The 13,426-nt window shown below is 34.2% G+C and overlaps 1 protein-coding gene and 1 long non-coding RNA gene across 6 annotated transcripts; one reads left to right on the forward strand and one right to left on the reverse strand.

Moving 5' to 3' along the window:
• Positions 1–245: 245 nt before the first annotated feature.
• Positions 246–6,995, forward strand: LOC112193350 (MLO-like protein 12). Its single transcript, XM_024333451.2, has 14 exons — positions 246–419; positions 519–576; positions 1,694–1,902; positions 3,538–3,654; positions 3,968–4,028; positions 4,249–4,337; positions 4,514–4,588; positions 5,004–5,092; positions 5,192–5,241; positions 5,339–5,379; positions 5,478–5,651; positions 5,758–5,793; positions 5,899–6,027; positions 6,128–6,995. The coding sequence occupies exons 1-14, from the start codon at positions 300–302 to the stop codon at positions 6,761–6,763; spliced, it is 1,884 nt and encodes a 627-aa protein (XP_024189219.1). The 5' UTR covers positions 246–299; the 3' UTR covers positions 6,764–6,995.
• A 3,363-nt stretch (positions 6,996–10,358) lies between these two features.
• Positions 10,359–12,357, reverse strand: LOC112195410. Of its 5 annotated transcripts, none has more exons than XR_005807907.1 (6): positions 12,188–12,357; positions 11,842–11,982; positions 11,650–11,690; positions 11,218–11,325; positions 10,958–11,008; positions 10,359–10,652 (listed from the first exon to the last, which is right to left on the reverse strand). It is a non-coding gene; the product is annotated as an uncharacterized LOC112195410 (long non-coding RNA). The 5 variants fall into 5 exon arrangements; XR_005807909.1 differs by having other exon boundaries at positions 10,359–10,660; XR_005807906.1 differs by having other exon boundaries at positions 11,202–11,325.
• Between the last annotated feature and the right edge of the window lie 1,069 nt (positions 12,358–13,426).

The following is a 13,426-nucleotide window of genomic DNA, read 5'->3' on the forward strand; positions in this document are numbered from 1 at the left end:
AAGATCACCCATGCATGTGCGTAAACGAATAAAGTAATTGTGATCACCATTGACCTCAGAGAAAAACTCTAATTGTCAAACTATTATGATGCATGCATGTAATTAAGAAAAACACGGGACGACTCATCCGTACTTGGCGTACTTGTCCTTGATTATTACTTCGTCATCAGATAAAGTTGGAAGATCCCATCCGTACCTTACGACGTACCAAAATCAACTCAGTTATAAATATATGCAGTGACAAACCAATTGATACAGCTTATACTAAACTTGCGTGTGCGTGTGTGAGAGAGAGAGAGATGGCCGACCAGAGAAAAGGTAGCCTTGAAGATACACCAACATGGGCTGTATCAGTATTTGCTTTGTTTTTCTTCGTGCTATCCTTTATAATCGACGATGGTCTTCATCGTCTAACGAAGGTATGTGTACTCTGTATGTCTATATGTATATATGTGTGTGTGAAGGTTTAGTATATATGGTGGTTATTGACATGCTCCTTTATTGGTTTTCATCAACAGTTTCTTAAAGGAAGGAGAAGAAAATCCCTGAATAGGGCTTTGAAGAAGTTCAAAACAGGTAATCACAAGTCTGCTGCCAATTTTCCTGGCCTCATTCTTTATTCCACAATTTTTTTTCAATGATTTGTTTCTTTGGTAATCTCTCTACTCTGAACTCTTAACTAAGAAGAAGTAAGAAGTCTTCATCCTGCAAATGCCTGGCCTGATTCTTTATAAACGTTGATGGTTCCTCTCTTCAAAAAAAATAAAAATATATATATATATGAAGTGAGGGATCCATTTTTTTTGTCTTTTCTAGGGATAAGGCATTAGACCAACTTTCCGATAATATTTTTGCATCTCAACCGTTCAGTTTTTAGGTTCTAATATGTAGATCACTTCTGCAAATTTTCAGCAAAATTGGTGATCGTTAAGGTATTCAAAATGACTATTTAAGATTATAAGTATGAATGGTTTAACTTTGACAGATTTGGTTCGTCCGTTGATTTAATCTAGTTTGATACCTTAACGATCACCGATTTAGCTGAAAATTTGCAGAAATGATCGATACATTAGGACCTAAAAGTTGAACGGTTGAGATGCCGAAATGTGATCGAAAAATCGATCTAATGCCCTATCCCTAGAAAAATAAAAAAAAAGGATCCCTTAGTGGAAGGGCCCTCATATACCATATATACATACATATATATATATATATATATATATATATATTTTTTTTTTTTTTGACAAACAGACACATAGTCTTGCTTGTTTTAAACAGAAATGCAAACATGCACACTACTTACAGAATTCAGAACTTCTACTGATAAAGCTATTGTTTAATCCTTCAAATGTTGCTGCAATTTATGCAAAATTGAATCGCAACTCTACAAGTTTGCTTCAGAACCAGTCGATATATACATCTAAACATTTTCCCCGTAGTTCGGAACCCCGATAGGTACAGATAGAGACAGTTGTGTGGTCGCTATAAATTAAAAACCAGAGAATGAATTTAATATGTTAAACAAATTTTTATAACATGAATACCGATAGGTACAGACAGAGACAGTTGTGTGGCCACTATAAATAAATAAAACCAGAGAATGAATTTAATATGTTAAACAAATTTTTATAACATGAATACGATTGGTGATTCGTTTTTTCTTTGATGTATGTTTATGACTTTATTCCAACAGAAATGATGCAACTGGGTTTCTTATCACTGCTTCTTACTCTGTCGGAAGTACCAATATCGAATATCTGTGTCTCTCAAGTTTTGGCAAACTCTTTTCTTCCCTGCGAATATCCCTCGGACTCAACTAGTGTCTCATCAGCCGCACAACTTCCAGCTTCAAATACCAACTTCTCTAAGGAAGTCACCACTCAAACTTACTGCGAGGCAAAGGTACAACAAATGTAATTTCATAATTATTTACATTTTTGGTTGGATTATAATATTAATCACATGGTTTAAAAAACCAAATATAATTATGTGCCACCTTGTGTGATGCATCACATAATACAATAAGAAAAATTGGCTTCAAAAATATCTAACAATAAAATTAAGGAAAATTCTAGTATATGTTGACGTATGCCATACATTATTAACTTTTTTGAAGGGAATAACTATGATTCATCAACCAATCTTGGTCAGAGCTAAAAGAGTACATACTGAAACCTACATCATCGTTTAGCAAACCTGTAACATATATATGCATGTCAGTAAGGTCTGCATGACAAAAAAAATCCTAACAAAGAGTGTAATATATTATATTTTAAGAAATAAATTTTTAAAAAAATAATATCAGTAGAAACACTCCTACAACATCATCCGTTACTTTAGGTAGACTTAGCCAAGACATACATTTGGCACAGTAACACTGCAAAGCTCCAAAGTAGATTCACTAATGAAGACAAAACTAACCAGACAATTGCAGCAGCATTAATATTGCCACCACTTCCCAAAAACTGGTAGAGATGGTGACATGCTGCCTAATGCACACATTTGTGCTACAAAGATCACTCTGACTTTCAATACTTTCCTTAATGCTACCTAATCCACATAAAAAATATTTTAGTTGTATATTTTGCATTTGAGTTTGAGTTTTTCTATTGGAACCTCCAAATTTACTCACTTGACCTCTATGCTTTTTACACCTCCTATCAAATTTTCAAATACTAAATTTACTCATTAAACCTCACTAAAGTTCCTCAAATAACCTCACTCATATAATTAATTTACAAACAAAGATTTTTATAATAAAAAAACTTAGTCATTTCAATGATTTAATTACTCTATAAATCTTAATTACATTTCTATTCCTTAATCAGATAACATAAATCTCTTATCCAATAAAAAAAAATTATCAAACACAAGGTATTGAGTTTTAAAAATTAATAAAAATAAAATAACATGAACTATTATGTGATTTTTTTTATTTACTTTTTCTTTTTTAGCAATTCAAAAAAAAAGATTAATCATTTTTTCTTAATGTTTCTCTATTTTCTGTACCTCATGATTAATTATTTAAATATTTTTTATTTATTTTTATTTGCTAGCTCTTTTATTTTTCTTCTTCTTTTTACAAATATAATAGATAGATTTAGGGCATAATACAATTTATTTTGTTCTTCCTGACCAATATGCGTTCAATATGCATATCATACATTTTTATCTTAATCATAGTTTTATTTCTTTATATATATATATATATATATATATATATATATGAATGTTTTAATGAGTACGTAGTGAAATTGGAAAATGAAAATAGATAGGGAAAATAATAAAGAATGCAATCTAATATTATTGAATTGGAAAGTCTAGAGAAAATAAATATAACCATTTTTTGGGTATAATTATTGTCCCTAATAGTCATTTTATAGTAGGTTATATATGTCATTTAATATTTCATAATAGAGTGAGGTCAAGTGAGCAGATTTGGAGGTCCCAATAGAAACTCTCTTTGAGTTTACATGTATTTTTAATAAATTTTCATTTCAACATTTTTTTTTCTTTTCTTTTCAATATGGCTTTCAGGGGTTGGTTTCTCTAGTGTCAAGGGAAGGAATCCTGCAGCTAAACATCTTTATATCGGTCTTGGCAGTGTTTCATGTTCTCTACTGCATCTTAACTATGTTTCTTGGGATGGCCAAGGTATCAGAATTAAACTCCTTATACTAAATGCAATTATAGATATGATTTTACTATATCAATTGAGAACCGAAGCAGTGTTCACACAGCCGCCAGTGACCAATAATATCATGTTCACCTACTATTGAATTTGAACTGAAGGGTTGAGATCTAATGATAGTTGGTCACCTGATGACTGGGGAAACATCTTCGTAGAAAACCGATACTTAAGTGTTCTGTTTGCAAATTGAAACAAAAACAATTCCTATATGATTATAAGATAACTATAACTTTTACTGATCGACTTGCATCTAAAAATTATTTGTGATATATACAGATGAGAAAATGGAATGAATGGGAGGATGAAACTCAGACACTAAATTATCAGATTCTTAATGGTAGGTCATGCTTCTATTAATTTGTTCACTATAATCTTCAGTCACTTACTCACTTTTGATGCGAGATGTTGGATGCACATCTTTTTGCAAGTGTGACTACTTGTGAAGGATTAATTATTTCCAGTATCGAACTAAAATGGCACAAATATGGAACTTCACTATAAAACTGGTCTGCATATATGGCACCAATGTATGACAAACTTTTTTGACTTGTGTATAGATCCAAGGAGGTTCCAGCACACCCATCAAACGCCTTTTGGGAAACGACATCTAAAGATCTGGAGTAAACACCCTCTCCTGCTATGGCCTGTAAGTTAAAATTGCACATATAAAACTCACAGGAACTACTCCTATGAGTGAGATTTGGAGAACTAATTTGTTGTATTGAAGGGAGATACGAAATTGTACTTTAATTTGTTGTTGAATATACATGAGCTTTATTAACTTGACTTCTATTAATTTTCACTCTTCATGATTTATGTTAGGTTTGTTTTGCTCGGCAGTTTGGCGGCTCAATATCAAAAGTAGATTACATGACTCTGCGAAATGGGTTCATTGTGGTAAGCAAAATATGCAAATGTCGTTTACTCGTTGCAAATAGTACATTTTCGGCAACGTATTTCTGCATAAATTTTTATTAGTGATAGACTAGCTAGTTCGTTACATAAATAGATCAACTTCCTATAGTAATAGAGATATGGCGTTGTCTACTATTCTGGAAAGTAAGTCTAGCTACCACTACAAAAAGCTAGTCTGCTATTACCTAAAAACAATGTGTCAATACATTAGTATCAACTTCCATCGGCCATCCCGTTTACTTATAATTTGTAATATTTTAAATTAATTTAGAATCACACAAGCTAGCTCCATGCCAACAATCTATTATTCATTAATGTATCGGAAAATGTATTGAAACCTGTGCGTGTGTATAAGTGTGATCAAGCTCTGATCTTTCTTGTTTCTTTGGTTCCCCAGGCCAACATCAAAGAAGGTAGCAGCTTCAATTTCCTGAACTTCCTTGCTAGAGCTTTCGATGACGATTTTGAGCAAGTAGTTGGAATCAAGTAAGCTATTGATGTTTAATTGAAATTTACATGCACGAATTTATTGATGCACACATTTGTAATAAGTAGAATTAATGATGATATTTATCACTCTTGTAGGTTTTGGATTTGGATCTTTTCAATTCTATTCATTTTTTTCAATGCTCATGGTAAGACGCTTACTAAAATAATTTTTGTAATTCTCAGTAAATTTCTCGAAAAAAAAAAGAAAAGAAATATATGTAACGAGTCACTATATTTTTGCAGTGTTCTACAACTATTATTGGCTACCATTCATTCCCTTACTGGTACAGTCTAGTGCCCTACACAATTTTATCACGTTTCTTTAAGATTACGTCAACCTTATTCTAGATTAATAACATCTGGTGTCATTTCTTTAATCAAGATTGTTCTACTCGTGGGAACAAAGCTGCAAGTCGTGATAACTAAAATGTGCGCGGAGAGTTGTAAGAAGAATCCTGTGATTCGCGGAAGCTTTGTGGTGGAGCTCAACAATGATTTATTCTGGTTTGGTCAACCCAATTGGCTTCTTCATCTCCTACAGTTTGTCCTAATCCAGGTAGCTATATATATATAACTGTGGGTTTTTTACGCATGCATGGTTAAAAAAGTGTTTTGCTTCTAGTTAATTATCAGAAATCTAATTCAGTTAAAATGGTTTGCAGAACTCGTTTCAGCTGGCATTCTTGACCTGGAGTTGGGTAGGTATCAACTCATATAAGTTAATTGGCAAAATCAGTCAAGTAATTTGAACTTAAATCCTAAAAGTTTGCTGATCGATCCCATGAATTGGCAACTATGTACAGATTGAGTATGGCCAAAGTTCATGCTTTAATCGAAGAACAAAAGATGTTATCATAAAGAGTACTATGGGAATTGTTGTGCAGTTGATTTGTGGTTATGTAACCCTCCCTCTTTATGCACTGGTTAACCAGGTAGTGACTTGTGCCTCCCCCTTCAGAAAGATAATAAAAGCAATAGACATTTTTGTTTATGTTTTGTTTCTTAATCAAATGGTTCCTCATATATGTATAGATGGGGTCTGGCATGAGGAAAGCAGTATTTACTGAGCTCGTAGTTGATGGCCTAAAAAACTGGCACAAGAATGCAAGCCACAGACTATCGAAGAACGGATCCACTACTTCAAGGAAATCATCAAATTCTGCACATTTTTATTCAACAGATGACTCCTCAATTCTAGACAATGAATGTAGCTACAAAACTCCTAATCTAACCATCGTGAGAAGCTCTTCTTCTACCTCCGAGATAATTGAAGAGCAGGTTCCACCCGGTTTAACTCCGAAGAATGGATCCAGTACTTCAAGAAAATCATCAAATTCTGCACAATTTTATTCAACTGATGACTCCTCAATTCCAGACAATGAATGTAGCTACAAAACTCCTCATCCCACCATTGTGAGAAGCTCTTCTTCTACCTCCGAAATAATTGAAGAGCACGTTTCACCCGGTTTAACTCCAAACCTGGATACTACAAGCTTACCAACTCAAGAAATCACCAGAGACGAAGAGAAACCCAACATCATCAACAAAATAATCTATGACGGTGAGATCTCATTTGGGAGCAGTTGGAAATTAAAGCTGGAGAGCATTAGCAAGAGAAGTGGAGAAATCACTTCAATAATTGAAGAAGAAGTTAACTTCGATCAGTGATTAGTAAAAACCGCTTAAGGCTTTACAGTATCACCGATAAGTAGAAATCACTTTAATAAGTAGCCTCTCTCTCATACGTACTTATGACTTACACACCTTTAGCTTCTGTGTGTATGCCCTACATGCGTGTATATATAGCAGAAATTCCGTAAGTAGTTTCCCAATTGGTTAGGAAGTTTATTGATTTTTTTTTTTAAATTAAGAGAATAAAATTGTCAAATATTATGGTGGAGATAGTTGCAACATATAACTCATATAAGTACGTCAGAAAAACCATTGTGGTTTGTTCTTTACCAAAATTTGAAATTTAAGAAACAAAAACGCGATCTCAACTAAAATGCTATCCCAAAATATATATCCTATGGGTACTATGTACATATAACTGTGGTGAATAAGCAAAAATAAGATCTTCAGCTTCCTCTATCACTACATTTTGCAGTAACAAAACAGGTTCCACACCACATAAAGCAGTAACCACTGACTGAACATCCATCTCGATCCAATACTTCACTAATTGAACTCCAAGATAATAAATAACAATGCTAAAACAGCTCCGCGGACCGGACTTTGCTTGAAAATTAGAATCAATGTTGTACCACCTCCGCGAAGTAGGCCGGCATATCATTGAAATTGAAGAACCATGCCATCAAAATCCACGAAGCACTTTCAGTTCTTAATTATCACCAGATTAATAATGAAAATCCATATACAAAATCACCAATCGACCTTCTTCTGATTAATTAGTTTCTGATAAAAAAAAATATCCACCAACTTAATGCCAGCACTGGCGGACACACGTTGGGACGAGTGGGGGCTGCTGCCCCCAGTGAATTTTTTTCATTTGCTCAACAGCTTCATATATATATATACTATGTTCATTGGTTTTGCCCCCAAAAGAAGAGGAATATATATGTTGCCCCATGACTTGACTATTGTGTAATCTGTTGCCTCACAGAGTCACAGCAATGCAATTAAACTAAGGAAACTTACACGTGTAATTTATGCTACCATTTGACTTGTTTACAAGTCGCAAGTCTCTCTCTTCTTAATTTTATATTTCTACTTTATAAGAGTTTCATATGTGCATGATTTCATAATTAATCAGTTTTAACTTCTTCTTTTTTATGAACTACATGATGATCACTAACATTAAATTGAAATAAGGTGGGGTGGTAAGGCTTTGATCTCTCATTTGAGAGGTCAGAAGTCTGAGCTCTATCAAAGGTAACAGTGGGTTTCTTTTTAATGCATGATAATTTTGTATTTTCATTTTTTTGTTTTCCTAGGAAATATAGTAAGTGTACTTTATGGTAAATAGATAGAAATAAAATTTGTGTTATTTAAAGTTAGTTTATGTGTTAGGAAGTTAGAATATGTATTCATTGAAAATATTATCTATGTCGAAAGATTGAAAAATTATGTTTCATTCATTGTAGTATTTTATATTTGTTTGTTCAATCTTTTTTTTTGCCCCCACTCACAAAAATTTATGCGTCCGCCACTGAATGCCAGGTTGTGAAAATTTCTTGTCGAGGGTTGTGAATAACTGCAGGAAGCCCCGTTTTCCTTTAAAATACTTCCTCAGTACCTCATTGTATATGGATTCAAAGCTCTACATAGAAAGGCTGCTGGAATATTTTCTACACCAACACACCCATGCCACAACATGATCCAGGTATACCTCAAATGGAACTGAGGAGAGACCATGCCACTCTCTTCAATCACTGCCCAAAACGGTAAAACCACAAATTTTTTTTGGTGAATAGAGATAAGGATTCATTGCGCAGAACGGCAAAACCACAAAATTTGTCGCAAAGGAAACAATCCAAATCCCTCTTTTCATCCAGCAACTAAATCTCGTCGAAGTCATCGAACAGACAAACACAAACCAACCATAGAACCCAGTTACTCGATCCTTTATAAACAGGCTCATCAATTACGATTGTAAGCTAAGCCATTCATTACACAATTCAATCCAAGAGGAGCATTTCTATATCGTTTGGGATATGTACGTCAATTCACAAATAATTAAAAAATAAAAAATTAAACCCATGGATTTTGATGCCCCGCATGGGCCGCCACAGTGCTCTATGATGGGTCCTTACTAACGAATTGGCAACTACGTTGGATTTAAGACTCCAACAATCGTCCACCACTTAATGGCCTTGCTAGGCAATCTCCTAACTACTAGATTTGCGGATGTCACTTTAATGAGACAGTCTTCCCATCGTTAGGGAGAGATAAGAACACGGATGTTCAACAGGAACGATAGAAATTGTCGTGGTTTATCCCCACTATGTCTCATCTCGATCCCCACTAAAGTGACAACATCATACATATCTGCTGCAAACATGCCTGCAAGGAAGGACGTCCCTATGAGAGGACGTAGCGCCACCCTACAGGGAGGTAGGCATGGCGCCAACGCCAAAGAGATTGGCACTTTGGCGTTATAGGCCATGGCCTCAGTTAGGATGCGTGGGAGGCCAGTGGGTTCGAAGGATACTTTGGCACATTCCAATCTTTTGATCATCAAGACTCAAAATCTGTCTCATGAGAATCTTTTAGATTATGGTTATCGTTGGGGGATGCTTCAACGTCAGAACCTATTCCTGAGAATATAGAGCTCTATGAAAATTACACTAGTGTACATGAGAAGTGGGATAGAAACTCCATCATGATTGATGATGTAATCATGCATTTCGTTGTGCATGAGTTTGTTGAGTGTGATGATATCGAACCACGCTCCGCTGATAAATGAATGCCAGCGTAAAGAGATTTGGCCTAAATGGAAAGATGTGATCCAGGTTAAGTTGGATTCTCTAATGAAGACGAAGGTTTTTGACACTACAACAAAAAACCTCATTTGTTCCTCGCTGAAAACCGACATTTCCTCGCTGTAGTATTTCCGCGAGGAAATTTTTTTCGTCTTCAATTCGTCGGAGAAAGCTCGTCAAGGAAAGTTTCAACAACGAAAAAACTATTTCCTCGCCAAACCTTTTTCGTGAGAAAATTAATTTTTCTCGCTGTTAATCTTTGGCGACAATATTTTTCCTCACCTAAACTCCTACTTTTACCTCGTTAAAAAATTTCGGGGATTAGAAAATAGTTGTTAAATATATTTTCTGACAAACTTAATTTCGTCGCTAAATTATGTATTTCCTCGCTAATGATAATTTAGTAATTAAAAAATTATAAATAATAAAAAATTTAACTTACTGTTCTTGCGACGAAAATATTTTCGTCATTATAAATAGCTTTAGGCGAGGAAGTTTTTCTTCGCTCTAAATCGTTTTTAGTGATGAAATTTTGTTTCATCGTAATATGTATCCTTTTAGCGAGAAAAAATTATCTCGCTGAAAATAATCAACAACGAGTAATGTTTTTTCCGTCGATGTAGGAACTGAAGTCTATAATGAGAAAATTCACTTTTGTCAATCTTATATTTAGTCTATAGCGAGGAAATATTCTTTTTGTTACAGTTGTCTGCTTATTACGATATGACATGTCGGCGGTTGCATATTATTTCATTCTACAAAGAGGATTCTTATTCAAAACTAGTCAAACAATCAACAAAATAGTAACGGAAATAAAAGAACAAAAGATTTTGGAACAGAAGAAACTTATATTGCAGCAAACATGGTTTACATATGGTTTACAGTACAAAACTCTCTTGGTAGTTCATTATTTTGACAGACTTGAAGGAAAAGATCCAAACCTATCTTTCAAAGGCAAAAACATATACCAGCAGCTTTAGCTATTATTCAAGAAAGCTTAACAAGACAAGCCTCTCACTTCCTCATGATCACAGTCCACAAGTTGCTACTCACTGAGACTAACGAGCTCCCCTGTTGTCAAATAATGAGCTCCTTCTGGTGCAAGCTCCCCTTATCTACAAGACTACAAGCAATAAATCATCCTAGTATGTGATTCTTGTTCCTACAATCAGTGTGGAGTGCTTTAAATATCATAACAAACAAGTCAATCATTAACACACATGCTAAAAACATAGAAATACAACTCATGAATATAATTTTAGAGACTGGAGATTTGGAATATTACCATACTCATAATCAAAGTTCAAGTATGGTGTACTTACTAAAACCACATTATTAGTTTCATAGAATAGTTACAGGAAACATACAGTGGTGCACAAATACATCTAAAAGGTTATCAGGCAGAGAATCTGAGAATTACCTTAATCATTGTCTAAGGCCACAACTTAACAAATCCCAGCTTGTATGGTATCTGCAAGGCAACATTATAATCAAAGCAAAGAAAATAAAGCATCTGGAAGTCTACAATTGGTGTCATGTTTTGATTTTCCCCAAAATTGAAGCAAGCGGCAAGAAGACCAACAATGAAAGTCTTTTTGATGTACAGAGCATGAATAAAAGAACAAAAAAAATTGAACTTTGGCCAGTCAAACTAAAAAACATACATGGCAGCAAGATCACCTCTCAAGTAGCCACGTTAAACTTGGAGGTGGAGGTGGAGGTGGCAAGTCAAATCTTAAAACATACATGGCAGCAAGATCACCCTCTCAAGTAGCCACCACTCCAACCCTAATCTTGCAAAGTAAGCAGGCAAATATTTTGTTTCAGTAGCAAAAGTTGGTACTAACTGTGAGCCTGACGAAATATAACAAGGTTCATAGACTCTAACAAATACTGTATCTGTAAATTTGATAAATAATAAGGTTCAGGGTTCAAATATAATTCAATTCATACACAATGCATACTTAGCAGATTAGAAGGTAGGCAAAAAGTTTCCATTGCTCATGTATTGAAAAGGAGAAAAGAGACCCTCATGACATGTTAAAGAGGACAAGATATTATGCTAAAGGAAGATGACAGAATAGTCAATATAAGAATGAGTATTGGACTCACCATATATGAGGGAAATTGTCCTGCATTTCTCTTTGCAGCATCTGTTTCATTCATGAAGAAGAATACCATAGCCCAATTATCATTAGTCACTGAGACTTAACCCACCAAAATAATAGAAATCCAAAACCACACCAAAATCAGAAATCACAAAATGCAGGCACCAAATTAGAGAGTAAGAGAATGCGAATCGACCTAGTGGAAGTTGAGACCCCAACTTGAAACGTGGAACCAAAATATGGTAGCATAGACCCTTTTCGAACCCAGAATAAGAGAGCAATTGGTAGTGCAGCGACAGAAAAGATTGAATTGACCTGGTATCGACATCTCCTTGTCCTGGACTCACAAGATAATCAAAATATAGGTTGAGTTCAAATCGAATTGGGCATTCAATTAGAGAGCGTTTAATTGAAATCACCCCAAATTATATAAACTATGACATCTCACATTTAGATTTAGCATAAAATAAAGGATCGACCTTGATTAATCAAGCTCTACATGGATGATATACAAGGAAGAAGAAAAATGAATCCAATCTTACTCATTGAGATAGACGAGAGCTTCAAAGATGGTAGATGCTCTCAGAGACGGAGACGGAGCTTCATGAGACTCTGAGAGGAGAACGGCGGAGATAGAAAAGGGCGATATCCGGCCTATTACCCTTTAGAGTATTTTATCTTCGTTTTTTTTTTTTTATTTGGATTAGCGCTTTTTTTTCTTGTCCTTGCCCGCTTCTCTATTTATCTTTTCTCTTCCTTTTTCTCTAATTATTTATATAAAAATAAAAATAGATTTAGGGTTTAGGGTTTAGGGGTTAGGGTATAGGATAAGTTTATGATTGTGAATAGCTCATTGAATATTTTTTATCATAATTTATAACTGAATACTTAAATAAGGCACATTTTGCATACTGTGTTCTACTTATGATCCCTTAAATTGAAGTTTGCATTGTTAAAGTTCTATTACCTAGTGTGTTCCACATGTGATCCATCAAATTGAACAAGAAAGACATCCATTATTGAACTACAATATCCATGTATATACAAAATAGGTTGTATCATGAGTCATTGTCATATTATCGAGGTAAGAAATATTATAAACTCATGCCATGTATGATGCAGTGATTCTTAAGTATGAGAGATGTAGTAAAGGGAAACTCAATTACATAAAACCGGGAGCGAAAATGAGTCATTCATACTAATGTTTATAAATGAACATATCAAATTAGTATTGTGAAGGACAATCGATTTTCACTAACTTGTTTAGTAACTATGAAATCATTCATATAATACCGCCTTACGATTTTAAAGAGGTCCATGATATTTGATCATACTTTTAAAGCAAAAATATGAATAATGCTTGTGTATATGAATTTTAATGATTATGAAATCAAATATGTCAATAGTGCATTCCACACTTAAAAAGGAAAAGGAAAAATAATTACGACAAATATAAACATCTAGCATATCGTTTATTGGTAATCTTATTTGAAGTATAAAATTGTTTAAATACTTATTTATTTATTTATCGCAGGTCAAATTATTTCTTCATCTCAAATTTTCCCTTTTCTTCTCCATTCAATATGGAGGGTCGACTTACCGCAATTTTCCGAACTAATAACGAGGATAACAGTTATTTCTTCGCTAGTTGCTTCTTTTGACAAGGAAATGGTTATTTCTTAGAGCAAGTTCACACATTGGGTCACTGGGTCACCTACTATTCACTGCTTTTTAGTGTATATTTTCATTCTCTGGGTCACAAAATACATTGTACCTGTGAC

The sequence above is a fragment of the Rosa chinensis genome, chromosome 3 (assembly GCF_002994745.2).
Source record: "Rosa chinensis cultivar Old Blush chromosome 3, RchiOBHm-V2, whole genome shotgun sequence".
NCBI lineage: Eukaryota > Viridiplantae > Streptophyta > Magnoliopsida > Rosales > Rosaceae > Rosa > Rosa chinensis.

What these genes read in the sequence shown, in the direction of transcription:
- LOC112193350 (XM_024333451.2), top strand. Translation starts at nt 300, where the DNA reads ATGGCCGACCAGAGAAAAGGTAGCCTTGAAGATACACCAACATGGGCT. An exon ending in AAATTATCAGATTCTTAATG is followed by an intron (nt 4,029 to 4,248) that starts GTAGGTCATGCT and finishes ACTTGTGTATAG; the next exon opens with ATCCAAGGAGGTTCCAGCAC. An exon ending in TTTATGCACTGGTTAACCAG is followed by an intron (nt 6,028 to 6,127) that starts GTAGTGACTTGT and finishes ATATATGTATAG; the next exon opens with ATGGGGTCTGGCATGAGGAA.